This window comes from Colletotrichum fioriniae, assembly GCF_027942845.1.
Source record: "Colletotrichum fioriniae strain IMI 355084 chromosome Unknown scaffold_2, whole genome shotgun sequence".
Lineage (NCBI taxonomy): Eukaryota > Fungi > Ascomycota > Sordariomycetes > Glomerellales > Glomerellaceae > Colletotrichum > Colletotrichum fioriniae.
In genome coordinates, this window is record NW_027076838.1 from 951,335 (window position 1) to 978,666 (window position 27,332).

Below are 27,332 nucleotides of genomic sequence, written 5' to 3' on the forward strand. Positions count from 1 at the left end.
GGGCGTTGTTTGAGTGAGAAACTCACCTCGAGGATGAGGCATTCAATCGGAACAGAAAAGAAAAAAATTTAGTGTGGAGAGGAAGACAAAACAGTCGTTTCTAGACAAATGGATATGAGGCATTACTCTCTTTCCAAAGTACTGGCCCTGACGTCAGGTGACGCGAATTCTCACCGAAGCTGCTTAGTTTCAACAAATCCTCCATTGATGATCTTGTACAGCCCCCACTACGACATGGAGACGTTTTCGAACTGATCCCCTGCGGGGGAGGCGGGGAGAATACGAGTTGTCTTGCCCATCACCTCGAGCCAAGACGCCAGTGAAGTGATGGATTGACGCTATGTGAAATGGACGACAACTGAAAGCAGCGAGACATTTGGACGAGCGAAATGTCGAATCAGTAAAGAAGTCCATTGCGCTGTCTGGGTGTCTGGAGAACTGGGAGGTGGAGATATTCCTGGCCTCTCTATCTCGTGATGTTAAGACAATGATGAATGAATCGAGAACTGGAGGATGGAAGGAGACAGGTGATGAACGGAATTGTGCCTTTTGTCTCGCATTTTGATTGAGCGGTTTGTCAGTGAGTGGAAACGAAAAGAATGAGTGAGGGGGTTAAGGATTTTGCCAAGTTTCGAGACTTGTTTTCGGGGCCGAATTATCCAGCCGAGATTTACTGGCCCCTCGTGCCTGAGCGGATTTTGAGGATGCGTGAGTCGGGGAATGTGTGTCTGGATTAAGGTGCGGGTGCTCGGTGATAAGATGCCGGTGTTTCGTTTCAAAGGGGGGTCTGATGATACCGACTGGGCCGATTCCCGAAGGTATCGTGAGAGGTGCTCGCTCGATTGGAGAAGGTTGATATTTGGATGCGAATTAGCGGGTGTACATGGAATTCGATATCGGTTTCTTGTGAAATTTCGATGGGCGGGCGGAGGAATGTGGATTGCAAAACGGTGTTTCTACCTGAGCAAGAGTATGGTGGTCATTTGCGTTCCTTGAAGGTCGGGAATTGAGTATGGGAAATCTTGGAAGGAGAAGGTGCTTGCTTCACTTCGTCTCGGCCGAGTGCCCCTGCTGGAATCCCCCCCAAGGTTCATCGTGAGAGCTGTCTGCTCGGCCCCTGCGTGCTTTCGCTCGCGTGCTTTAGGGATGTCCCCGGCGTCCCGATGCCCCCGGGAATGTGGAAGGGAAAACAATTGCATTCGGATCTCCGGTGAGCTTTTTTTTTTCTTTTTTTCTTTCTTTCGAATTTTGAACATGTTTCTTACCTTTTGGTTTTCGAGGCTATGCCTGTGTTGGTCGCGGAAAGTCTGGAGGCAATCATCATCGCCTTCGCTTTCGCATTGGGAAAGTAGCGTCTTCCCTCTCCCTCGTAAAGGAAAGTTGTTGGAATGTCGGCAAACTTTGGAGGGCCGTCCCTACAGCTCCTCCACGTGTTCGGGTTGGCTGCGTGGCTGCTGCTTCCAAAGGCCCCCCCGCTTCGTATCGGTTTGTTTCAATAGGACCCTTCGTTTCATTTTCTACAATGCCGAACTGGAGGTATTTCGTAGTAACAAGGGAATGGTCGCCATTAAAGACTCGTGTAGTATTATTGCTTGCCATTTTTAACATCACCGCAGTCTGTGGAAGATGAAGAATGTGAACCACCACTTTCAGAGGTCGTCATTGTACCGAGTAGAGAGGAATACACCACCTGCGCTCACAACGCGGGACCCGAACGATCCGGACCACGCGAGCGCCCCGGCGTTCCAAGGCCCGGGTCCTGATGGTCCTGGTGGTCTAGCCTACGACATTTTGCTAGGTACTCTTTCTGAGAGCGCCCAAGGTATCTGCAGTGCCCTGCGGGTGCGTCCGAACGCGCCTGACAAACGTCTACAACGGGAAATGGCGTCGGTCATAGAGTTTCCCCTCCTCTCATAGGCTTTTAAGCTTCGAGACCGACAGGTCCGCCAAGCTGGCATTGGCAGCTCTTGGGGGGAGGGGAACAAGAAGAAACGCACCGTCTTTTGCGCTAGCTTACACGCACCGGCGACGGACTCGATCCTTGCTCGCGAAATGTGTAAATGAGCGATGGTATGCTTCTCAGAGCATGGCTCTTCTTCTTTTGGTCCAAGTTGCTTAAGTTATATTTACTAGATGCTTCCATTGGGCACTTTCCTGTCATGATCAAGTCAAGGATGTAATTATTACGTGCTGCCTAGTCTTGAAAGATCGCCAGAGAGCACGCTAGAGCTGGAGCTCTTCCTCTTTCCCCAGACTTTGGATCAGCACATGATGTCGAGATCTGCGGAGTTTTTTTAGTGTCATGGTTTGATGTACCTAGCCACACGTGAGACTAGCTGGGAGCTGTATGATTTCCTCTTTTCTTGCTAAATTCTGACAGGGCAGATCATTGCATTGCTTATTGGGTTCCAAAAGATCCTTTGGTCGGGCGGGTGTACGGAGTGTATGCTGTCTGGTCTCTCGGTCGATGCCAGCGTCACAAATGTCCCCCGGCCGCAGCCAAACGGATCTCTTGCAAGAAACTGCGCCGCTTCTCCGAATCACACTTTCCCTACTCAAGTACTTTTTATTGACTCCACTCCCCGGATGCCACCGGAGAGGCTCAGCAAAGTTGTTCCCAAGTGGTGCGCCCGGCTTTGGTGCTGCTGACGGCGTAGACAACACCGGAAGGGAGGGGAGGGGATAGGCAACGGAAGATGGACATATCGGCCGGTGACCAGGTATGCAGTGTGTTCGTACCGGCAACAATGGACTTTGTCTCTCTTCCGATCGGGCCCCTGTTTCTGTCGGTCTCCCTAGGTTTGGTTCAAGCCGCGGCACGACGCAGAAGTCGGGCGTAGAGAAAGATGTTATTGACATTCCGAGACTGTGTACTATCACGCACTTGTCTGGCCTGTCTGTCACTTACTTTTCCTTCATCCAATCCAAAGACTTGCATTATCCGAGGCCTGCTCTGGAATGGAAGAGTTGTGCTGTAAAACAAGACGTTGAACTGGTGGGGCTAACATTCCGAACCACTCAGGCGCAAACGCTTCCTAGCACCTGCGCATGCGCTGTTCTCCATAGGAAGCCGGCCGATGAGGTAACCCAAAGTCCAAAGATATCTCGTCTCATATATCGCAGAGCCAAACATTCTCGTTCCCAAACCTCACGATCTTTTGGAGCCAACACTCGACTCTCGAGGATACCCGCCTTCAGACAAGGGGCATAATTGGGACATGGGCCGGAAGGAGAGACAGGGGGCTCAGGTCCAGGGAATACGAAGATAAAATGATCTCCGTGCTATTTTAGCTTGAGATTCCCACACCTCTCTCTGCCTGTCCACTCTGGCATGGAATGAGAGAATCCGTCATCCCGCGTAAACTACCCTAACTCCAAGGGCTAAAGAAGTGAATAAGAAAGATCGTCCCTACTTTCGCACGCTATGCTCGTATTTACCACTAAGAAATGCTCCCCCCGTCTAGCCCCATAAGGCCAACGAGAGAGCTCATTTCCCAATACCAAAAAGGCCTCCCAAAAAGTTGGGGAAAGACTTCTCTTGCGGATGGATACTAGGGCCTTTTCAGCTAGGTAAGGGGACTCTGCGTTCACAAGCGAACCAGCTGTCCGTTAAGATGCAGGCAATTTCGCAGAATAACGTGACTCCATACAGCACGCGACGTGAGTTCTCAACTTGGACCGTCGTAGCTTCGTCCGGACGGAAAGCCTCTGCGCCGGCGGAGGACGATGGGGGGGACGAGAGGAGAGACGTGAAGGGTCCGGCGGGTCAATGTACGCAGAACGACAGACGAAGACGGGGCTAGCGCAACGCATCTTCTCCGTTCGTCAAAGTGCTTCCTATGAAGAGCCAACTGATCTGTGAGACATTGCGATCCGTCTTTCAGCCTCGATACCTCAATTGTCTCTGCAAAGCCTCTTCCCTACAAATTCGTAAATCGTTCATATAGTGACATGTTTATATGCTGCGTCCGGTGCTTAGAGGATGGCTTACTCAAGATCCCCGAACCCAAGAGGATGGGGAAGACGTGTGGGTTCATCCAACCTACAGCTCGGGTTTGTCGCGTGCGCGCAACCCGGCGCGCGCGTGTAAGTGCGCTGTCCGCGCATTCAAGCCAGAACCCTGCGCTGACAGTCACCCAGTCCCGAGGGAAACACAGAAAAGAACGAACGTAGGGGAGGGAGGATGGGTAGGATCCATCATGACGGTATTGATCCGCCGAAAGCCAAGACTTCTCTCCCCAAGAAAAGGATATCCCACGAGCTACCCTAATTTGGCACCTTAATTCAAATTCAGGCTCTGCCCTTGTCCGCACGCGTCGAAGCTGGGATTAGGTTCTGGGATTAGGGGGTTATGGGGGGCCTGGAGCTTCGCTGTGCAAAACGGAACAAGAAGATTTGAACGGAAGCCTATGGTCTTGGCTCAATGGCTCCCTCAGGGCTGAGCCTCTCTCTTCCTATTCCCAATTCCTGTGTTGCTCTCGTGCTGCTTTCTCCTTTGATCGTCAGTCAGCCTAGCTTTCTCGTCATCCCTTGCCTGATAGTTAGCATTCATCCGGGGGTCATTCCAAGTTCCCAGAAACGCACCACCGTATCCGTCGAGAGATTCATTTCTCACTGTGCGACGGCCAATATGTAGTCAAGTTCCTAGATCGAACACAAAGGCCGTCCAATGTCTGTCAAAGACATTCACAGTCCCACCGGTGTAAAACCAAAACCAAAACCAAACCAAACACTGGCAGTAATACCACGAACCTTCCACGAACTTGACACAACCCGTGATCCGAACGAACCAAAGACCTTGTCCTAAATAGGAAATTAAGAACAAGAAACTGGAAACGGCCAGCCAGCAGCAAGCTGGGTGTGAATTCGAGGAAACCACTCTATCCGGACAGCTCCAATCCCAGTAGTTAACAATCGTGGGCTAATACCTAGGAAATACCTCTTGATCCTCAAGGTCTGCCTTACACCGCACTTGAACAAAAAGTGTTGTCTGCCTAAAAAGCTGTGCACCCGCGCCTCTCCGTCCCCCGATTCCTCCGGGCCCCCCTGCTCGCCGGACCTTAACATTCTGACATTGTACCGCAATAAGGTCAGTCCAATGTCACTTTTCCCTTGGCCCTTCGCCCCGTGGCCCCGCTTGGCACGCCGCCGCACTCGACCCGAACCACGCCTCGTTCGTTTCTTTCCTACTTAGGTAAGGGATATCGACACACATGTTCCGGGAACGGGGGAATTCACTATTCAGTAACCCCATCATCATCATCGCCCCTTACGTACCTTACAGAAAGAAACGAAGGAAGGAGGAGGGGCATCGGGGAAAGGGAGGGGGAAACTGCAAGGGATGGACAATGACGGGACTTTGAGGACGGTGGAACCTGAGCTTGGCCTTGGGTAGGTACGGGAAACCAATACAGGGGACACACAGCGAGAGAGAGAGAGAGAGAGAGAGAGAGACATATCCATAGAGAGAGACACAAGCACAATCAAGAGTCAAGTCTGTCAGCGTCAGCGTCAGCGTCAGCGCCGTCGCGGGGAAGTAACAAAACGCAAACCAAAAGAAGCCAAAGCGGCGTCAGACCCGAGTGTCACAAGTCCGCCCCGGGAATGGGGGGTGAAGAGAAACGTATAATACCTCGCTAACTTAGACACTTAAACACCTTAGAGTGCAGCAGTGTGTCTGGAGTACTTCGTACCTGGTCTGATGACCCGGACAAGCAGAAAAAAAAACAGAGCGAGACCAAGCTTTTTTGCACCAAAGGGTTCTGAGCAGCAAAAAAAGCTTCCCTTTCTAACCTTAACCCCTGTACCACACCACCACCACCACCACCAAGAACGCCCGGCTGCCTACATGGTACCTAACCCAGATCAGAGCACAAGAGTCAAAGTCGGGATTGGGTACGTCCAGAGTATAATATCGTGTCAGACCGCACCACCCGTTCCCCTCCTCCCCTTCCTTCCGTCCTCTTGAACCTGTCTCTTGGCTTTATTATTATTCTTTTAACTCATCCTCCTGAACGACTCTTGTGCTGTCTTCCATAATACGACATAACGACGGCAACGGTTGTGTTTCCACCGGTGCTCGGATAGTGTATTCGACTTACATCCCACCTCCCCGGATAAGCTGGATCCCTTCCTTAAATCACTGCCGATCATCCAACCAACCGGTACCCTCACCTACTCAGTACACCGGTTTAACTTTTATTGTCGGCTCGTCGGAAACAATCACAGCTTGGAATAGGGAATCGAAAAGAAGGTCCAGCGAAAAAAAGACATCTGGTGTCTTTTTTTTAATTTGGAAAAAAAGTAATCCAGGATATCCATCCCCCCCTACTGGGTAGTTGAATATGTACATTCAAAAGAATATGGCTCGTCCTAGCATCATTGTCTCCATGCTCGTCCTGTCGCTCTCCGGAACCGCGTTCGGCAGAGCGAGCTTCTTCGGCAAACAGCAACAACACGACGCAATGACGGATTGCGCGCGCGTCGATGCCCCAACCTCCTTGACCTGGCTTTTGCAAGATCAACCCTTCGAACAGGAGGATCCGTCCGCCTTTTTCTACGTCAACCAAGATATTGACGCCTCAGGTAGGACCTCTTCTTCTTCTTCTTCTTCTTCTTTTTTGGTGTTCTTTTGAAATTTCTTTTCTTTTTGGATTGGCAAATATGCCTCACTGGTGTATAGTTTCCCTGACAAAGGAGATTCTGATTGAATGAATGAATGTACTCAAACGGTTCTCTTTTATAGGAAACAAGGCGAACAGAGTCGCGCAACTCGTCACCTTTGGCGGCGTCCAGGGACAACAGGAATCGACCGAGTGCCGCCTCCTCTTCACCATGCCCGAGGACTCGGAGAGCTGGGAGCTGATCCAGCGCGAGGGCGCCACCACGATGCGCGTCTTCCGCGTCCCAAGCTACGAAGGGGACGATTCCGTACGACAGAAGCAAAATCTTCTGGGCACCGTCCTGGTAAAACCTGGAACACAGTCCATCGACCTCGGCCAGTGTGACGGCAGCGGCAGCTTCGTTTTTGAGCTTGCCGACGCGGGACGCAGTCGCGTCGCCTTCCGCCAGGCATCGAAGCCGCAAGACGGCTTTGGTGTCTTCATGGCTCATGGATGCCCGGTCCCTAGAAGGACCGAATCCGAAGACCTGTGAAGAGGAAGAGGTGATTTCGAATGACGAGTTCAAGAATTAGAATTTTGGTGTGTCTTTTGTAAGTTTGGTTTTCCGCCGAACTAGACGGGCACCCTCCACCCGTGGAGGTTGGCGATGTTCCCACTCCCTTTAAAACACCTGCGCGGTGTAATGCATCCGCTCCTGGCGGAAAGGTGGTTGTGGTATCCGCATATCGCGACGGGAATGGCCACGGCTTGGTTCTGGGGCAACCTCCATTACCAACGGCACAAGCAGAAAGTTATCCAGCTCCCTGCTGGCCGTGGTATGAGGACACCTACGCTCGCCGACGGCAGCCCGATGGCTGTGGAAGGAACATTGCCGGAAACCGAATTGGCGCTCTTCGTTACGAAGCTTGTTAGCCGGGATGCGCAGTTGAGGGTTCTTGATGCGTGTGTCCAGTTTGCTCGACTTCATCTTGCGCAGGTGCGAGGTGAACTCGGTTGCGAAGTCGGGGAAGCGTTCAAACATTTCCTGAAACCTTTCGAGCCCGCCATCGTCCTTAACGATCGACGACGAACCTCCAGCAACGGACCATGCCACCATCGCCACGGTCCACCTCCGAATTCGCATCGAAGACTCCGCATCGCACTGGCCGTAAACGTATTGGACGAAGCGAGGTGTGACATCCCAGTCGCAGCGGAGGTAAATGTCTTGCAAGGCATCAATCGCAAGGTCTTGCAGGTGATGCAGGTCGAGCCGAGCAGCGAAGATATGAAGGCGGACCAGAGCCCAGTGAAGTCGCTGGCACGGTACACCAGGAGCATCACTGACGAGAGTGATCATCTCGTCGAGGTGTCTGCGGAAGCCGTCCCTTTGATGCAGCCATACTACGAAGAGCTCGAACATAGAGGCGGATTCGTTGGGAAGGCGGATAGTCGACTTTTGTTGCGGCAACCATACCGGCACTGGTGTCTGGTTGGGCGTCATCTTGACGCCGGCTGGTGTAGCATCCAGCTGATCCTCAAAGAAGGGAGCAGCGTTGCTGAGCTTCTGCTTGTTGATACGGAACTCCTTCATCTTCTCGCCTCGACCGACGAATACGCGCGCCAGGTTATCATCTTCGTGTGATGATCTGTGAAAAAGAAGATTAGATCAGGTTGAGAGACATTGGCGTATTGCAGGAGACTTACACGTTGGACGCTGATGGTCTGTGGAAGATGCCCTGTGGTCTGGTCATGGGTGCCATTGTGAAGACAGTGTTCCAGCACTTGGTATAAGAGCCAGCTCTGGATGAGAAAGTAAAGTAGATGGAAATACTAAAGAATTTGAAGAATCCAGAAAACCCAAAGCACACTATTGAAAGGCCGTTGACTTCGTTTGTTACTTTCACTCTCCCAGAGAGCTTGAGAAGAGAAAAGAGAAAGCACACCAGGACTAGTCCTAGATGGATCCGAGGACGCTCTTCATTATCAATTGCTCCAAGTCTGGATGCAACTTTGGCAGGGTAGAGGCGCCGCAGATATGGGGAACTACACGGTCACACACGAGCTTCCCTAACACCATGGCCCCTGTGTCGTCTGCCAAGTGCAATGTATGAATAAGCTTATACGTGATAATCGATGTTAAGCCAGTTTCAGAAAGGAGGGTATAAGGGTGTGGCTGGCTTGGTGCTCAGCCAGGGCTTTGCTGGGGCTTGTCGGGAGTTGCTGGGACTCTTGCTGCATCTTCAGCTTAACAGAACGCTGATATGGGGCAGCGATTCACGTCAAAGACGAGATGATGCTGCTTGGGATGGTAGGGGTGTTGGTTTCAAACGTCATTGTCAAACGCACTGAGTGCATTGGTGTGGGAGTCGTGCCGCGCGAAGTGCTCCCTCAACTGCCTCGGGCGACAGGGTTGTCGGCTGTGTTCTCGTGGGACACGGCTGTAGCGGAAGCTTGGGGCATCTTAGCCGTGGCTGATATAGGACCAGGGTGCGGTGCTTGGATGCAGTTCTTGACGTTCCCGCCGAGCCCTGTCAAGAACTGTCTCGTCTGTGCAGGCGATCTCCTGCTTACACCTGGCTCGGAGTTGCAATCAATGGTTTGGCGAGGGTTTTTTCGGTAGGCTAAGGTGCTCGATGATCTCTCAATCTACCCTCAGATAGTACAACGATGGTTTCTTGATCTCCTATTTTTGGTGGCGTCGTCCTTTTTTTATATACACAGCAAAAAAGAGCAGTCCAACTGATGCCTTGGGACGGGCGTCTTGTGTCGGATGAGAACATGAGGCGTCTTGAATCGTCGTTTCCTTGTCAGTTGTGGCCAGTAAACAAGCTAGACAAGCCCACAAGAAGGATCACGTTTCGGTGCCACCCACTATCCCGGACTGTAGCGCGGGGAACACTCGCTCTGGCAGGCTCATCGCGATTGCTTGACCCTGGTGAACTCGGCTAGTGATCATGGCTGAAGGCATCGCCAGCCAGCGTCATTGCGAAGGGGGACACTTCAATGCTCGAAAGCACTAGCTCTCGTAGCTGGCATTGACGGCATTCCAAGCTCGAGGAGTCCAAAGATGGCTGCGCCGCCGCGTTGTTGCATTCCAAGACCCAAGTGTCCGTCTGATGCTGCTTGGATCGTCGAGGCAGTGCAACGCGGGCGGGAAAATCCTGCTGCTCATAGAGGGGAAAGACGGGATGCTAAGGTCTGGGCACCTATATCGCTACCATGGGACGTTTGGTTTCAGTCGTGGAGTTGAGAGTCTGGAAGAGGTTATGGAAAAAGTGAAGGCCCGTATAATACAAGGTGCAGAGTCGGAGACTTGAAACTGGGTCTCGGCCGGATTCGACGCTAGGCGACCCGCGAAAAAGAGTCTAAAAAGTCTCCTTGAGCCCGCTGCCCTTGGTAAGGGGGCCAAGGAGGCTTGCTTGGTCGAGCACAGGGCATCTTGTGGCCGGGCCGGGCGGCAGCGTTGGAGGCGGTGCCCATTGAAAAGCCCTGTCATTCTCAACCTGCAATATCGGCGCGTGCTGGCTCCGATGTACGGGTATGGAGAGGTGGGGTTGGCGGTAGGGGTTTGAGAACTCGAGATTCGAGAATGAGACCCCGACCCGTAACAAGAGGAAGAACCGGGAGCCAGGGTTGTTGCTGGGAGGGTTTTGCGCGGATTTTTCTGCGTGCTCCATGCTTGCAGTCTCCTACTCCAGTGTGCTCCAGCCTTCTCCAGTGAAAAGAGTCTAGAGGCAGGCCGTAGACCCAATTGGCAGTCGGTGCCATTCGTGCCAGTTACCTAGAGGCCCCAGAAAGACTGACTGGATCCTGGGTCTTTTTTTGCCGCCGATCACGCCATTGCGGACTGCCCCAGAATCGAAAAAATGCGTTGATGGCGGCCGTGTGAAGGCCCCACGCCGCTCTGGTGTTAGCGGATGTGCAGTGTTGGTGATCTTGAAAGAGTCGACGTCGGAAGCTTCAACTCCTTCTACAACCTTCAAGCGAGCGACACGATGTTGGTCCAGACTGGCGTAGTCTGTCTCGAATCTTGGTGCATCGAGGGAGGCCGTTATAAGAAGCGGTGACGAGTGGCGGCTGATTCACTATTGGCTACCGTTGTCGAGGAAAAAGAAACAATGCGAGAGCTAGAGCGGCTTCGAGGCGGTCTCGACGTTGACCTGCAATTGCCGTCATGGCCTCAGTTGAAGGAGGAAAGGCTCGTCCAATCGAGGGAGACAATTGACGCGTGAGGGTGAGACATTGATTGACAGAAGTAGACAACTCAGGAATGCAACATGCATCAACTTCTCAACAGAGCAAGACAGGGTGACAGCTCAGCGCAGCTAGTGAAGCCGCGAGAGTCGAGAAGGGGTCGTCAACAACGGTGAGGATGTCCATGGGGATTGAGGCGGAGGTTCCTGAAGCGCGCAGAGCTCAACACGCTCGAGTAAGGTCACCCTAGCAGGTCTCCGACAAGCAGCTTCAAGCAAGGGGAAGAAAAAAGGTGCGGCGGCTCCAGTAAGGCGGAGGATTGAGCGAATGAAAAGAGGCGATAGCGATAAGAATGGGGCCGAACAAACTCGAGTGGATTACTTTCGTACCTGAGGCAAAGCATCGAGAGCGCACGTGCCGCGGACAGCATCGAGCACGATAAGCCCAAGGCGTTAAGGTAAGAAGGTGAGAAAACGTTAGGTTCTTTCCCTCAGGCTCAAATTTCTATACGTACCGACCTTACCTATTCTCAACTTCTCACGACAGGCAGGCAGGCAGGCACGCCGCACAAACAGGAACGAGCATGAACGAGCAGAAACGAGCAGGCACGCGGGCTGGAGGTGCATTCCCCGACTTCCCACACCGCCCTTCCATATCGAGGCAGGTCCCCTGCGTTCCTGCCGCACTCAAGTGGGATACAGCCAATAGGGAAACGTCTGCCCCTCCTTCTTGAGTTTCCTTTGCTCGCAGGTTCCCGTCTTATTGTTTTGACTTTGGGTTGCTATTCTCACATTTTCTAAACTTGTCATGTACGTGGACATCCGACAAAATCAACTGGCCTTTGCCGTGCCCTAAAGCGCTTGCCTCACCTTAGGCAATGTTGGAGTTGTCGTCTCATGCATCAACAGGCACGTACAGCCAGTAGTCTCAGATTCTAGACCATTCGGGCCATTATCCTCAGGCACACCGACGCAATGGGTGAACAAGCGAGGGAGGCACGGCACGTCAGCTTGCAAAATGGAAGGCAGAAGAAGATGATAATCATTCAACGCAAAGTGACGGTGACAACTCGGGTCCAGTCTTACTGTATACGTTGCCTCTCAGGTGTGGAACTGAGGGGCACTAACAGAGAACAATGGGTGGCTCGTGTGTTGCCGCCGGGAACTCCCAGTTAAACACGATAGCTACTGATAGCTCACGGTAAGGTAGTGACATTGTTCAATTGTTGTACCCCGCCATCAGCAGCCCAGAAATGTTTCTTGCTTGAGTGGATGCGTCCAAAGACCTTTCCCCAATCGAGTCTCCAGCTTCACGCCACGCTGCGTTCTCAAGGCGTGTCAGAGGGCGGTATCTCAAGGGCAATCTGCGACAACCCCTCCTTCCCTTCCAAAACTACCCCACCTTAACGCTAAGGGACCATGGTGGGAAAAGAATTCTCGCCTCATTTTTTTTTTTCTTTCCTGGGCAAGCACCGGGCATATGCAATGGAGGGGTAGGAACGACCATACCTAATACCACCATTGACCATACTAAGGTAAGGTAGGAAGAGGAGGGAGGAACTTAGGAAGGAAGTAAGCAGGGAAGGAAGGAAATCTAGGGAGAGCCAGTCGGCAGAAAATTCGTGAACCAAGCAGATAGAGACAAAATCACCGGGTCAATGGCTGATCGTAGGGTATCCGTAGTGTACCTTTTGTCTCCGTAAGGTCTCCGTATGGTGGGAAAAGGGAAAAGGGAAACTCCAAAGGAACCAAAGGGAAACAGAAGATCCAAAGCCGACTTCGCTCTCAATTGACTGGACCCGGGACCCGTCACCCCAGCCACTGAGCTTCCATTGCTGTGCTGTTGCTCCCCTCCTCATCTTCCCCCGTACCTTCGCACGCAATTGCCCAATTCACCGACCGACTCGGCCACCTGGTAGAGTTTTTTTTTTTCTCTTTTTTTTTCTCACCCTCCTCGCCTGTCCGTCCGACTACTTCTATTAACCCCTCCTCCGCCTTCTTCCCATCCGTTTCACTCTTCCCTTCTTCCTCCTCCCCTCCTCAACCGACCTGTCTTCTAAATTCTTTCTTCCTTACCTTGCTTCTTGTCGGCGAGGTAACTTTACACAACGCACATTTCAGTCACCTTTGAATACTTTGCAGAGACAAGCAACAGCATTCAAGATGGTTCAGTCATCGGTCCTTGGTTTCCCCCCGCATGGGTGTGAACCGTGACCTCAAGAAGGCCAACGAGGCTTACTGGGGCGGCAAGCTCTCCCGCGATGAGCTCCTCGCTGAGGGCAAGAGACTTCGTCTTGCTCACTGGCAGATCCAGAAGGATGCCGGTGTCGACATCATTCCCAGCAACGACTTTGCTCACTACGACCACGTCCTCGACCACATCCAGCTCTTCAACGTACGTGACTCACGTCACCCCCTCTATCCATGACCAATACCACATAGAATCACAAGCTTACGAAACAATCAGGCCGTCCCTCCCCGTTATGCCGAGACCAAGCTCGAGCCCATTGACGAGTACTTCGCCATGGGCCGTGGCCACCAGAAGGATGGCATCGACGTTCCCTCTCTGGTAAGCCCCGCCCCCGCCCCCGCTCAAATCATTGAGCTGTTGGCAAACACCATCACAGAAAAAAGAAGAAGAAAAAAAAAGCTTGGACCTTGTGCTAATGGGTCCACCAACAGGAAATGGTCAAGTGGTTTGACTCCAATTACCACTACGTCAAGCCTACCCTCCAGGATGGCCAGACCTTCAAGCTCGCTTCCGACCCCAAGCCCGTTCGCGAGTTCAACGAGGCCAAGGCCGCTGGCATCACCACCCGCCCCGTCCTTCTCGGACCCGTCTCCTTCCTCCACCTCGGCAAGCCCGACCGTGGCCAGTCCGTTGACCCCATCTCCCTCCTCGACAAGCTCGTCCCCGTCTACGTCGAGCTCCTGAAGCAGCTCAAGGCTGCCGGTGCCGAGACCGTCCAGATTGACGAGCCCATCCTGGTCTACGACCTTCCCCAGAAGTCCAAGGACGCCTTCAAGCCCGCCTACGAGCAGCTTGTCGGTGCTGGCCTCCCCAATCTTGTCCTGGCCACCTACTTCGGTGACATTGTCCACAACTTCGATGTTCTCCCCGCCATCAGCAACGTCTACGGTCTCCATGTCGACCTTGTCCGCAACCCTGAGCAGCTCGGCCCCGTCCTCGAGAAGCTCGGCCCCAAGCAGATCTTCTCTGCCGGTGTTGTCGACGGCCGTAACATCTGGAAGACCAACTTCCAGCGTGCCATTGACACCGTCAAGCAGGCCATCGCCAAGGTCGGCGAGGACCGTGTCATCGTCTCCACCTCCAGCTCCCTCCTCCACACCCCCCACACTCTCGCCTCTGAGAAGAAGCTCCCTGAGGAGGTCTACCGCTGGTTCTCCTTCGCCTCCGAGAAGGCCTCTGAGGTTGCCACCATTGCCAAGGCCATCACCGATGCTGCCTCTGTCCAGGCCAAGCTCGACGAGAACGCCAAGGACATCCAGTCCCGCGCCACCTCTGCCCGCACCAACGACCCCAACGTCAAGAAGCGCCAGTCTGAGGTCACTGAGGCCATGCACAACCGCAAGTCTGAGTTCCCTACCCGTATTGAGGCTCAGCGCAAGCACCTGAAGCTTCCCCTCTTCCCCACCACCACCATCGGTTCCTTCCCCCAGACCAAGGAGATTCGCATCCAGCGCAACAAGTTCACCAAGGGCGAGATCACTGCCCAGGAGTACGAGAAGTTCATCGAGAAGGAGATTGAGGAGACCATCAAGATCCAGAACGAGCTTGACCTGGACGTCCTCGTCCACGGTGAGCCCGAGCGTAACGACATGGTTCAGTACTTCGGTGAGCGCATGGACGGTTACGTCTTCACCACCCACGCCTGGGTTCAGTCTTACGGCTCTCGCTGCGTCCGTCCCCCCATCGTTGTCGGTGATATCTCTCGCCGCAACAACGAGCCCATGACCGTCAAGGAGTCCAAGTACGCCGCTGCCAACTCTGCTCGCCCCATGAAGGGCATGCTTACCGGCCCCATCACCTGCTTGCGCTGGTCTTTCCCCCGTGACGACGTTCACCAGTCCGTCCAGGCTCAGCAGCTTGCTCTGGCCCTCCGCGACGAGGTCGTCGACCTCGAGGCCGCTGGCATCTACGTCATCCAGGTCGATGAGCCCGCCCTCCGTGAGGGTCTTCCCCTCCGTACCGGATCCGAGCGTGAGGCTTACCTCAAGTGGGCCGTCGACTCCTTCAAGCTGTCAACCGCCGGTGTTGAGGACTCCACCCAGATCCACTCCCACTTCTGCTACTCCGAGTTCCAGGACTTCTTCCACGCCATTGCCGCGCTGGATGCTGATGTCCTGTCCATCGAGAACAGCAAGTCTGACGCCAAGCTCCTCCGTGTCTTCGAGGACAAGGCCTACCCCCGCCACATCGGACCTGGTGTCTACGACATCCACTCCCCCCGTGTTCCCTCAGAGGAGGAGATCAAGACCCGCATCGAGGAGATGCTTAACAACGGTCTTCGCCCTGAGCAGCTCTGGATCAACCCCGACTGCGGTCTGAAGACCCGCCAATGGGCTGAGACCAAGGCCGCTCTGGTCAACATGGTCAACGCTGCCAAGTACTTCCGCCAGAAGTACTCCAACTAAGTTTGGGCAGTTGATGCGGTGTACATGAGTGTGATTTAGGTGTTGGGTGGGATCGATAAGTCTTTTCAACAGACAATGACGTGGCAATACCCGCGGGGATGACCGGAAAAACAGGGGAAGGTTACGGGCAAATTCAACATAGGCGTTCTTTTTTCAACACATCTCCACGGCGTTTTGCAAGCGGGTTTGGGACTCAGGGAAAAGTAAGGAATTCAACAGATACCGCTTTCAGGGATGGGTCCTGAACGGATATAGACTCAAAGAGCCCCTTAACGGGCCATGGTCTAATGTAGTATGTTCATGAATACATGAAATTGCAAGGTTCAAACACTTGATATCGTCGCATTCTGATGCATTTGTGATTGTGTGAGACGGCGAGAGTAACACGGCACAACTGAAGCCATTCCAAAGTATGAATACCTACTGGGCTCTCGAGGCTGGGGTTGTTGCCAACGAGTTGGTGGGTGACACGAGCAAGGGACGTCGGTTTTACCTACAGGCATAAGCATTCGGATGCGACCTGGGGCGTCATACTTGGTCGCATGTCCTAGTCGATAGTGACATTTTGCAAAATTGAAACCTCCGCTGCCGGGTGAGCTAGTCTTTGCAGAAGGCTTCGAGAAAGAAACGGCGCTTCATTAACCAGAAACTCGGCTCGCAACTTGGCGAGGACCGGTAGGAGGACCGGTAGGAGGACAGGGATGGAGGGGTAGGTAGGTAGGTTGGAGTGGTGTTGGGCGGCTGCCGATTCGGTGCCACGGCGAGGAAGGGGAGGGGGAACAAGTCGGAATGACGCCACTCGGGGTGGACCCACTCCGGACAGAGACCGTTTTCGATTCAAACTTATTCCCGTTCGAAAGGAAGGAGGGAGGTGAGGAGGACCTGCAGAGTGCAGCAAGACTGACGCATGCCATTCTACAATTACTCAGCAAGCATAAGATGGCTTCATTGAGGAAAGACCAATCCCTCCTGGGGTTCAATCGCCGCTCAGAATGTGGGCTTTAGGGCGTTTTGGTAGGGCGTTTCGTCGGATAAGGTAGCAAGCACCGCGGGCTTTGATGGACGCACTTTAGACCGCGCTGATAAATCGATTATGTTGCTAAAGATGTTGCTTCAATAGACACCCCCACTGTGCTGGAGCATTGAGCCTAGAGATAGAGGTTTCGATCCAATAGCCGTCTGATTTCTTGCTCGCCATGCTCCATATCGCCTTCTAGATGCCGAGGTGTTTGTGACTAACCTACATTACCCTGCCCGCTGCCCGCATCGACAGCTTGACAAATCAGGACAAGTCTCCCTCGACTGCTGTGACGACACGGAATATAGGTTCCCGGGGTTCGATCCGGCGCTTTTAGCCTTGTAGATAAAACCTCTTGACGACCCTTCCCAAAATCTATTCTCTGCCCGCTTGCCTGTCAACTGTTCATCAACTCGAAACCACTGGCCAAACGTCCCACTCCCTCCCGAAGCATCGCCAAAACAAAAACAAAAACAAAAAAACGCCGCAAAACACGGCACCTTATCCCCGCACAATAACCCTCGTCTCTGGTCTCCTCTACGCAGGGAAAAGAACATACCCCCGGACGACAACCATGACCGGGACCGCCAACAAGGCCGCCCCAGGCGTGCCGTTTTACACCCCGGCCCAGGAGCCCCCGCCGGCACCCCCTGTTGACGCCCCCCGCGGCTCCGACGCTCTTCCAACCCCTCCAGATCCGCGACCTGACCCTCAACAACCGCATCTGGGTCTCGCCCATGTGCCAGTACTCCGCCGACAATGGCCACATGACGGACTACCACCTCGTCCACCTGGGCCAGTTCGCCCTGCACGGCGCGGCGCTGACCATCATCGAGGCCACGGGCGTCGAGGCCCGCGGCCGCATCTCCCCCGAGGACGTTGGTCTGTGGGAGGACTCCCAGGTCGCGCCGCTGAAGCGCGTGGTTGATTTCGTCCACTCGCAGAACCAGGCTGTGGGTATCCAGCTTGCTCATGCCGGCCGCAAGGCGAGTACCTTGGCGCCGTGGATTACGGAGACCAAGGGCAAGGCTCTTGCCCTAGAGAGCGAGGGTGGGTGGCCTGATGACTGTGTTGCGCCGAGCTCGATTCCCTTCACCGAGGGATGGGCTACGCCGCGGGAGTTGACTGTTGAGGAGATTCAGGGCGTGGTGAAGGCCTTTGCTGAGTCTGCCAAGAGGGCTGTCGAGGCTGGTGTCGATGTCATTGAGATTCATGGCGCCCACGGCTATCTGATTACACAGTTTCTCTCTCCTTTAACCAACGTAAGTTCTGAAACCCCCTTAAACCCTCCCATCATGATATGCGGCGCAGAAAATACTGACACAACTCCAGCAACGCACCGACAAGTATGGCGGCAGCTTCGAGAACCGCACCCGCATCCTCTTTGAAGTCATCAAGGCCGTCCGCGACGTCATCCCATCCGGCATGCCGCTCTTCCTGCGCATCTCGGCAACGGAATGGATGGAGTACGACGGCAAGCCCTCATGGGTCGTCGAAGACTCCATCAAGCTCGCCAAGCTCCTCCCCGAAGCCGGCGTCGACTTGCTCGACGTCTCCTCCGGCGGCAACAACGAGGCGCAAAAGATTGAGATCTCGCCGTACTACCAGGTCAGCATCGCCGGCAAGATCCGCGAGGCGCTGGCCGCGGAGGGCAAGAAGCTGTTCATCGGCGCCGTGGGCATGATTTCGAGCGGCGAGATGGCGCGGAGTATCGTGCAGGCCCAGGGCTCTGGTTCTGCGGAGGCGAATGGGCATAATGGTGTTGATCAGGGCAACGCGGCGACGTTGGAGGTTGACGAGGAGCACGGGCAGGTGACGCAGGCGGACGCGGTGTTTGTGGCGAGGCAGTTCTTGCGGGAACCGAATTTCGTGTACAAGATTGCGAACGAGATTGGGGTGAGAATCAAGTGGTCGAATCAGTACCACCGGGCGCCGCGGAGGAAGCATTGACTACATGGTCGGAAGAAGGAGGGCGCGAAGCTCTGATATAAGAACGAGATGGTGATGATGATGCAAGAGAGTTAGAGGGAAGAGCAGAAGATGAAGAAACAGAGGTCTGTATAGATCCAGAACAAGTAGACAGACGGTAAGCGTTTGCAATCATTTCGAGATGGAAAGATGAGCATAGATAGATGCCGAGTCTCAAAGATGGCTAGGCTTTTCAGAGTCCTGGAATAGATTTTGAGTAATGTATACGATTTCCGCGTATTGACTCTAACGTGTCTCATGAATCCTAGGCCCATCTCCCTCTGACATTTTTATCACAGCGATTGGTGGAAAAGTAACCCGTGTGAGGGGGCTTGACACCTCGATAGAATCTTGTTAAAGTGCTAAGAAGTCGTAATTACTTCGATATACTTAATCTATGAATGAAATCACCAACCGTGTGTGGCAGGCATTTTAAAACGACTTTATCTCGACGGCTAATGGCGACGAGCATATCAACCTTGTTAATAAAGTGACTATGCCCGATACAGAAAATACGTTCATCATCTTTCACGGCTTCTTATGTCGCCTTTGTTCGGTTACGAATACGTTAATGATTATCATCCATGCTTAATAAAGACGATTGGAATGAGCGTTCTTCACTTTGACATATAGTTCTAGACATTCCTCACACTCCAAATATCTATTCTTAATACTTACCCGTCTCGCTCGTACGATTCGTTAATGAATATGTTGACGAGAACTGTTCATGTTTGATAGAGAGGAGAGGGTGTAGCCAAGTGAACATATAGGTACGTTATGCGAGAGGATTCCCCCCTTTGGTCACCAGCAAAATCAACACCAACCTAGAAACCCGCATTCGAGGATGGTCGCATCGCAGACACGAATATCGCACTCTCGGCATCTGAGCCGTCGGTGGTTCTGAGCCATACTTAACATTATGTGATAGTCTAAGACGCTGGACTGAGGACTCTGGTACCTTCCTCGTGCTCGGCAGTCTAAGGGATCATGGCATGGTCTCCCACAGGCGGTTACCCTCATCCACGTTCTCTCGATGGTAAGTAGGTTTTTCCTTGTATAGGTACTGGGCCTACACCTCTGGCTTCTCATTGACTTGGTTCCTTGGAAGAAGAACGTTGAAAGAAGGGCGCCCAATCATGGCCTGGATGAGATGAGCAAAACGAGGCCACAATGCACCAAGCGTCACTGGACAAGTCGGGCAGTTGAAAACTGAAGCCCGCCGCCATGATTACCGTACAAGAATTTGAAGTTCACTATGGACCATTGTGGGCTCTATTCTACTATTTAATATCCGAAGAAATACTTAAAACTCTGGCAATGTCGTGCCAATCTTGTGCTTAGCTGCCAACTCGAGAATGACCTTGCCCAGAGATAAGTCCATGATACCAATACCAACACTCTTGTACACAACCAGCCCCTTCTCAAGCCACTCCCGCAGCAACACCGCCTCACCCTCATCGGCCTTGCGAAGCTTGTCAGTAAACTCACCCACCTCGACAATTTTCTCAGCGGGGATCTTGGCCTCCACCAGCTCGCCAGCCTCTAGGAAACACGCCTCGCGGCTGTCTACAAAGATGACGCCATCCTTTTTGGCCCCGCCTTCCGCAGAAGTGAAGGCGCCGAGGGGCGTGTCGACGACGGCGCGAAGGAAATTCGGGTCGAGCTCCTTCATGTTGAGCTTGTACGATCCGATGGCCGAGATGTACCGCGTCTTGGCCGAGCCGCGCTCCGAGGTCAACCACTCAGCCGGGAATATGCGCTGCGTGGACGGCGTGGTGCAGAAGATGACGTCGCTCTCTTCCACGGCGGAGCGCAGCGCGGCGTTGTCTGGCGCGTTGTCTGGCGTCGCTTCGATGACGGTGAAGGTCACCGAGTCGGTGTTGCCCACGCCGCTGGCCTTGCTCATGGCCTGAAGCCGCTCGATGAGCTTCGCCGGGCGTTCCTTTGAGCGGTTTACGATAGTGATGGTCTTGATGTCGTTCCCGCGGAGGACGAGAGCGAGGCGGAGATGCCACAGCGCCTGCTTACCGGCGCCAAAGACTAAGATGTTTGCGGTCGCCTGGCGGTACCTGTACAGCAAGATAGAGCCGAGCGAGGTCCGGAACGCCGTAAGCTCCTCGGCGTTGATGATCCCCACGGCTTTGCCGGTGCCGTCGCAAATAGTGAGGACGCAGCGGAGGTCGGATACCGCAGAGTTCGGTGGCGGGAGACCCACGATCTTGACGGACATGCCGCCTTCCATCGTGGCCGGCATGAAGAGGCCGGTGGTGCCGTCGGGCCTAACGACGGCGGCGCGGTGGGGCTGGTATTGCGCTTCGGAGCCGACGGAGTAGGAGAGGAAGGCGTCAGTGAGGACGTCGGACATGAGGGCTACGTCTTCTGGGCCGAAACCCTGGAAGAGTTGCTTCACGTTATTGTCTGACAGGACTGTAAAGGCCATGGTGGTTGGGGATGAGATGGAACTCTTAATAAGTGATGGATATAGGATTTGAGACTCGAGTCTCACTCTAATCGTCGTCTGCCAAACGTGAAGTTCTGACCTTTTCTCCTGTAAGGAAGAATGAAACGAAAGAGAAGTCTTGGATGAAGTGGTACGAGTTTCGGTGCGGACGGAAGTAAGCCGGTGACGCTCCGATAGTTTTGTACTGTGGGGATCCCGATCGGTCCCCTGTCTCCGTGGCCCGATCTCGGATGCCTCGCCTCGGCGTGGCCTCTCCTCGGGATGATCTGCCGGTTCGAATGGATAAGCCGTTTCTGCCCGCAAGTTTGCAGCATCGTATTCAATGCGAAAAGTCTGTGGAAATAAGCACCATCGGACAAACCATCCGACCTATTCGCTCCCTCATCTTTGCATCTCGAGAATAGGCATCTGGGCGATTCTTGATATCTTGCTATTGGGCTCTCAGTCATGCAAGCTACCTAATCAGGCAAAAGCCACAGAAGTGCATGTGAGTTACACAACAACGGTTTTTGTTCAGGCCGTCTTTCGAGTAACAGAAGAGGGTGCTGCCAAGCCTATAAAGTACATCAAGCGCTTCGCAGAAGAGGGCAACACATCGTGATATGTATGGCATCGTCATAGTCAGGTCATCCTATATCTCATCGAATCAAGCTGGCTTCAAGCCGTATTTGCTTCGCCGTGCCGACAGGTGGGGGTATCATTCGGAGCCGACTTGCGCCAGGGCCGATGCAAGATGGACGATCACCGGTCTAGCTTAGGCAGGCTGGCATTGCCATCTTGCATCGTGTCGGTTATCGTAGAGCCCTCGCCTGCACGTCACTTGCGAAGTCCTGCCCGAAAAGAGAAAAAGCCTTCGGCACGATAGTGCCAGGCTGTTGAGAGCTCTAGCAAGCTGGCTGTGATTACGCTGGAAGCCGTCAAGTTTCAATGTGAGGTACTAGCTTCACCAATGAAGATCGACTGGCAATTTGGCATTCTCTGTTCAATGGGCAAGGCGTCTTTCATCACTACTATGAGGCCAAGAGATTCATTGTGATTTCGGTATCGTTTGCTTGAGTTGCTTAGATTTCTCGTTTGTCGTATCACGTTGTGACTTTGAGTCAGGAACATGTAAGTTGCTCGGCGTCGATTATATTGGACGGAGCAAAGCTTCATATAAAAGCACTGAAGTGAGTAGTTCGGCCGACTTTGAGAGTTATTTGGCAGATGAAACGAACCTGCCGGTGCTGAGCCCAATGGTCGGGCCACTCACTACTGCCCATTCAACCCTCCCACACCCTCACGTAGGCAAGGGTGTGGACAATACGCGACCACCACACACCATCGCGCAAGGTGTCAGAATAATTTGTCTTTGCCTAACATTCCACCGATGGTACGGAGGTGTAGCTATCCTCCACCGGTTCGGAGGAAATAAAATGTCAGCAGATCAGCGTTCGTCACAACCGCCGTCCGCCATTTGATGATATCTGACTGTACAATCACCCCGGAAAGCATCCAAAAGCCGGCGCCGTAACAGTAAGCAGAAGCAGCCGTGCCCTCGCCGTCCGTCCGGCGGCGCAGCAAAAAGAAACGGCGGAGTTCCAGAGACCAAGGCTCAAAAAAAAGTCGGGGGACCGCGAGGTCTTCGGCAGCTTTTTGGCCCCCAACCCCACCAAAATCTCAGAGAAGATATCCGCCTTTTGTGTCACCGTGCCATGGTTTACAAGTTCATCCCCGCCCGTTGCGGACTTGAGGCGGGCCAAGACGCGGACAATGGACGAAGAACGAAAACAGGCGAGCAGCAGGGATGCCGCTTCTCGGGGCCCGGGACAACGCCATATGCCCGCTCATCAGCCCGTTCGAACCAGAGGGCGCGGAGGTGCATAGGCGGGACTGCGCGTGGTGTCGCTTCTGAGACAATCTCTGCACTCTTGGAAACAATGGAAACGCTACTGCGGTGCAACGTCCAACGTCGAAGCACGGCAACGTCGTGCATACCCGTACCGCTATGTGTCAAAAGAGAAAGGAAAAAAAACCTGTCACTGCCTCGAAAGTTCTTGGACTGTCAACTACCATCTTAGACTGACTTCATACCCCGGCAAACGCTGCCGGTCCAGATCCCCGTGCCAAGATGAACCCGGTGGCCCACAGATCATTTAGTCCAGTAACTCAACTTGAGCCCCAGTGTCCCAGAATTGTCAGTGTCATAGAGTTTACGAGTCTCGGAGCCGAACTGCCATCCTCAGAAAGAGACGACTTGTCATGACACTCATCGTAAAACCATGGGGGCAACGGTACCACGATGCGGGAAGGATCAGGCATACCCGTTTCGCACCCGCCCCTCCCTGCAACACGTCGACTGCCGACAGGTTTCTAGGCGGGAACGACATGGCCTTCCAAGCCTCCTCTCGCCCTCAAAAAAGAGTGGACGAATGATAAGTTCCGACGAGTAAGGTTGGCTTCCTAGTGGTAGATTGTAGATGGGCACTAGTCGATCACCCATGCCGGGGAACTATGACGCGCGGCGGGCCGTGGTCGCTGGCGCTGATATTAGCCTGCCTCGCATTCGTGTGAGTGCGTAGCGAAGTTGACCCTCTCGCGTACTGACTGACGCGGAGGTTGTCCATTTACCATTGTACATTGAGCGTCTCGTTGCATTATGCAAGACGGCCTCTTGACGGCTCCGCGTGGGGAGGGAGGGGGAAGGGGGGAAAGAAAGAACCTGCGCCTTGTTTGGAGTTTTGCCTGCCAATGGTTTGGCCTGCGGGTACCATGCATTGCCAATGACGGGTGAGTGTATAGTAAACGTTGTGACGTTGTAATCTGTAGGGATTTGAGGGTTATACTGTCATGTCGTACTGCTATACTTTGAAGTTTATGTCGACGAAGGCGGCCCGAGTGGCATATAAGAATCTCCAGTGCCCTCCGTGTTTGAGACTTCAATAAGACTCTAACACCATACTCTACTACTCTTCTCTCAAAAGTCTTCTACAGAGTCCAGCGACGGGAACTGGGCCATAACTTACAAGTTGCGTGGCGACTTCTCTTCTCTTCTAAACACTCAAACCAGAAAAGGCGCAACCAAAATGCTGTCAGAAATTCAACCAGGGAGCTCAAGGCTCTCGCCTTTTATCCTATGGCCTCTAGTAGCAATTTCACTGGTAAGTCGGCGTCTCCCTAAGCATGCTAATCTCATAGCCTGTTCTATCCTTTACCTCCACAGAGATGAGCGCGTTCCTAACACTCTCAGGTCGTCATCGGCCTCCTCCTTCAAATCATCTACAACGTAACATTCCACCCTCTCTGCAAGTACCCAGGCCCCAAGCTATGGGCCGCCACCCGGATCCCCTACGCATTGATGGGCGCCCGCGGCCCAGACGCACAAGGAGATCCTCGCACTCCACCAGTACTACGACGCCGAGATCATCCGCGTCTCGCCCAACGAGCTCTCCTTCCAGCACCCAGACGCCATGAAGGAGATCATGGGCCACCGTAAGGGCAAGACCGAGGAGAACGCCAAAGACCCAGACTTCATCGACAAGAACCACATGGACATCATCTCGGCCAACCGCGAGGACCACTCCCGCTACCGCCGCATTCTGTCCAACGGCTTTTCCGCCAAGAGCATGCAGGAGCAGCAGCCCATCATCAAGAGCTACATTGACCTCCTGATCGAACGACTCCACGGTATCTGCAGCAAGGGCCCTGTTGATGTCGTGGCGTGGTACAACTACACCACCTTTGACATTATTGGTGATCTCGCTTTTGGACAGTCTTTCGGATGCCTTGACAAGTCTGACTACCACCCCTGGGTCAAGGTGATTTTTACCAACATCAAGATGATTTGTATGGTCAACATTGCCAGGGGCTTCAAGGTCCTTGAACCTCTACTCAAGGCCTTTATCCCCAAGGAAGTCATGAAGAAGGGCATGTCTCACAGGTTGTTCGTCCGTGAAAAGGTCGACCAGAGAGTATCTCTTGGCACATCGCGGCCTGACTTTGCGGAAACCATGCTCAAGAAGGGAGCTCAGGTGAGTACCAACTCCTTTAATTGTCTCTGAATACATACCTTTGCACAGACGAGCAAGCGATTCCCCCCTTATTCGGTTCTCGAAAGCTGACAAGACATCTTCTAGCCAATGAACATGCCAGAGATGTACGAAAACGCAAATGTTCTCATCGTCGCCGGCTCCGAGACAACAGCGACGGCCCTGTCCGGCTGCACCTACCTCCTTCTCACCAACCCGGACAAGCTGGCTAAGCTCCAAAAGGAGATCAGGACCTCGTTCCAGAACGAAGATGAGATTGACCTCCTCAGCACGGCCAAGCTCGAGTACCTCCACGCCGTCCTCGAGGAGACTCTGCGGTCTTACCCTCCCGTTCCCGTCGCTCTGCCGCGTATCACGCCGCCCTCTGGACAAGAGATTCTTGGACAATGGATCCCTGGAAATGTGAGTTACCCGAAGCACCTTCCCCCTTTCCCCTCTTCAACCAAGCTAACACCCACATCTCCCCTTCAGACCACAATCGGCGTCGCTCACTGGGCCCTCTACCACAACGAAAAGATATTCTCCAAGCCTTTTGAATTCCACCCGGAGCGCTGGCTCGGAGACCCGGCGTTCGCCGACGACCACCTCGAGGCCCTCAAGCCCTTCCACATCGGGCCCCGCAACTGCCTGGGCATGAACCTCGCCTACGCTGAGATGAAGATGATTCTCGCCAAGGTCATCTGGAACTTTGACCTCCAGCTGGCTGCCCAGAGTAAGGATTGGATCGACCACGACGTCTACCTTCTCTACAACAAGCCGCCACTGATGGTGCACTTGACGCCGGCGTTTAAGGCTCCGGAGTAATTGGAGGTAAAAGATGGTTGACAGGAGCGTGATTTTGAGTTCGGCATTTGGAAGCCATTATTTTTTAGCTTGAAGGGTTCAAGGCATTGTATTGATCTTGGAGGCTGTTTTGGACCGGTCGAACTCATATATAGATTAGGTTGCCCACTTATCCACTAAACTGCTTTCCTTCCTTCAAGTCCGTCTGATGGGACATGTGACACATGACCTCTGTACCTACAAGATGTGTTCACTTCTTTCAAGTTTATCTGTTCTCTATATAAAACAGGCAAGACCTTGGGTTGGATCCCTCGGATGTACTGAGCGCACGTATCAGCGGCCTCAGGGTATTGGCCTGGCGTTGTCCAGGAAGACCTTCACCCCGGGGGAAACTTACAATCGTAGTGTGTGATCCAGAACAAGTACAACCAGGGATATGCAGGAGGACCGAAGGGCAATAAACCGTAACTTAATAATGCCATCTCTTCCCTTCATACTTGGGTTATTCTTAAGACGGAATATTTCGAAAGTCCCCAGAGTCTCCAAGACACCAATGGGCTTCGTTGTAGGACACCACTGAGGAGATAAACCAACTGGCCGCGGTTGACCTCATTGTCGAGTCACTGCTCCTGATACCAATTGTCTTATTAGAACAATGCTAGTTCTACCGTATGAAAGCGCCCATTCGATACTGCAAAGTAGCCACCGCGCCGTCTCAAAGACTCTGCACCAATGTCTGGACAGTAGACCGCCGATATATCCTGACTGTCTTGAACTGTGAATGTGCCAGGTTTATGAGGGAGCAATCTCCTACCCAAAAAAATTCGTGAACCTTGCCAGAGACCTTGAACTTGATCTCATCACAATCACACGTCCGCTTCGAAGGAGTGCGATCAACAGTTTACATGCATTCGGCGAATATCTTAGCCCAGATAGCCAATGGCTAAACGGTCGAACGCTTAAGACTCACACGATAGAGTTGTCGATGCTGTCTGCCGCCAATTAAACATCACTTCGAGAGGCGGTCTGCGTGCCATCAAAGCTTGGCTTGCTTCAGCCGCTGCCGGTACCCCGCAACGCAACGCATGCGACAGAACGGCCCGCCCCGTTTCCGAAAAGAGCTTCAAGCTTGAGGTATGGCTGCTTCCTAGATATCCAATACGATGTTGTGATGACCTAATTTCTTGAACGTCGCCCGTTTCTTCCACGAGTGGCTGAGCTGAAGTGAGACGGGTCTCACTTTTCTCTGGCAGGAAAGGCTTGCATCCACGTTTATCCCTCGTCACCTTCACCTTCACCTTTCCGGCTGGCAGTTGGAAGTACTGCTAAGTGGGAGTAAACACTCCTTTAGTTTGTTGATACACAGCTCCTTTCTGGGACAAGCGTGCAAAATCCGCGTTATCATGTTGAACCACTCTCAATTAAGTCTCAAATTCCTCCGTTCACCTTTGCATGACTAGAACACGCAACTCACCCACGATAGAGAAGATCGGAAAGGGAAGAGTGGCGGGTTAGGAGTCAAAGCTGTTTGCTGTCGTCAGAGTCTGAGTCCTCAGCAGCTGAGAGCAGGGTCAATGAATGGCCACTGACCGCCACTCGTTTCTCGTTTCACGACGCCTATTC

General features: G+C 53.3%; 6 protein-coding genes across 6 annotated transcripts; 4 read left to right on the forward strand and 2 right to left on the reverse strand.

The window, feature by feature from the left end:
* Nucleotides 1-6,362: 6,362 nt before the first annotated feature.
* Nucleotides 6,363-7,155, forward strand: N0V96_002077 (uncharacterized protein; the record flags this gene model as incomplete). Its single annotated transcript, XM_053187888.1, has 2 exons — nucleotides 6,363-6,585; nucleotides 6,746-7,155. 2 exons carry the CDS (start codon nucleotides 6,363-6,365, stop codon nucleotides 7,153-7,155), a joined length of 633 nt encoding a protein of 210 aa, XP_053055392.1.
* Nucleotides 7,156-7,284: 129 nt separating this feature from the next.
* On the reverse strand, nucleotides 7,285-8,362 carry N0V96_002078 (uncharacterized protein; the record flags this gene model as incomplete). Its single annotated transcript, XM_053187887.2, has 2 exons — nucleotides 7,285-8,248; nucleotides 8,307-8,362. The coding sequence occupies 2 exons, from the start codon at nucleotides 8,360-8,362 to the stop codon at nucleotides 7,285-7,287; spliced, it is 1,020 nt and encodes a 339-aa protein (XP_053055391.2).
* Nucleotides 8,363-12,992: 4,630 nt separating this feature from the next.
* Nucleotides 12,993-15,451, forward strand: MET6 (methionine-synthesizing 5- methyltetrahydropteroyltriglutamate--homocysteine methyltransferase; the record flags this gene model as incomplete). The annotated part of the gene is made up of 3 exons (XM_053187886.2): nucleotides 12,993-13,190; nucleotides 13,263-13,364; nucleotides 13,478-15,451. The coding sequence occupies 3 exons, from the start codon at nucleotides 12,993-12,995 to the stop codon at nucleotides 15,449-15,451; spliced, it is 2,274 nt and encodes a 757-aa protein (XP_053055390.2).
* Nucleotides 15,452-17,206: 1,755 nt separating this feature from the next.
* Nucleotides 17,207-18,419, forward strand: OYE32_2 (NADH-dependent flavin oxidoreductase; the record flags this gene model as incomplete). Its single annotated transcript, XM_053187885.2, has 2 exons — nucleotides 17,207-17,731; nucleotides 17,802-18,419. The coding sequence occupies 2 exons, from the start codon at nucleotides 17,207-17,209 to the stop codon at nucleotides 18,417-18,419; spliced, it is 1,143 nt and encodes a 380-aa protein (XP_053055389.2).
* Nucleotides 18,420-19,740: 1,321 nt separating this feature from the next.
* N0V96_002081 (uncharacterized protein) lies at nucleotides 19,741-20,877 on the reverse strand (the record flags this gene model as incomplete). The annotated part of the gene is made up of 1 exon (XM_053187884.1): nucleotides 19,741-20,877. The coding sequence occupies one exon, from the start codon at nucleotides 20,875-20,877 to the stop codon at nucleotides 19,741-19,743; it is 1,137 nt and encodes a 378-aa protein (XP_053055388.1).
* Nucleotides 20,878-23,963: 3,086 nt separating this feature from the next.
* N0V96_002082 (uncharacterized protein) lies at nucleotides 23,964-25,730 on the forward strand (the record flags this gene model as incomplete). The annotated part of the gene is made up of 4 exons (XM_065756429.1): nucleotides 23,964-24,038; nucleotides 24,255-24,908; nucleotides 25,014-25,328; nucleotides 25,398-25,730. The coding sequence occupies 4 exons, from the start codon at nucleotides 23,964-23,966 to the stop codon at nucleotides 25,728-25,730; spliced, it is 1,377 nt and encodes a 458-aa protein (XP_065614798.1).
* Between the last annotated feature and the right edge of the window lie 1,602 nt (nucleotides 25,731-27,332).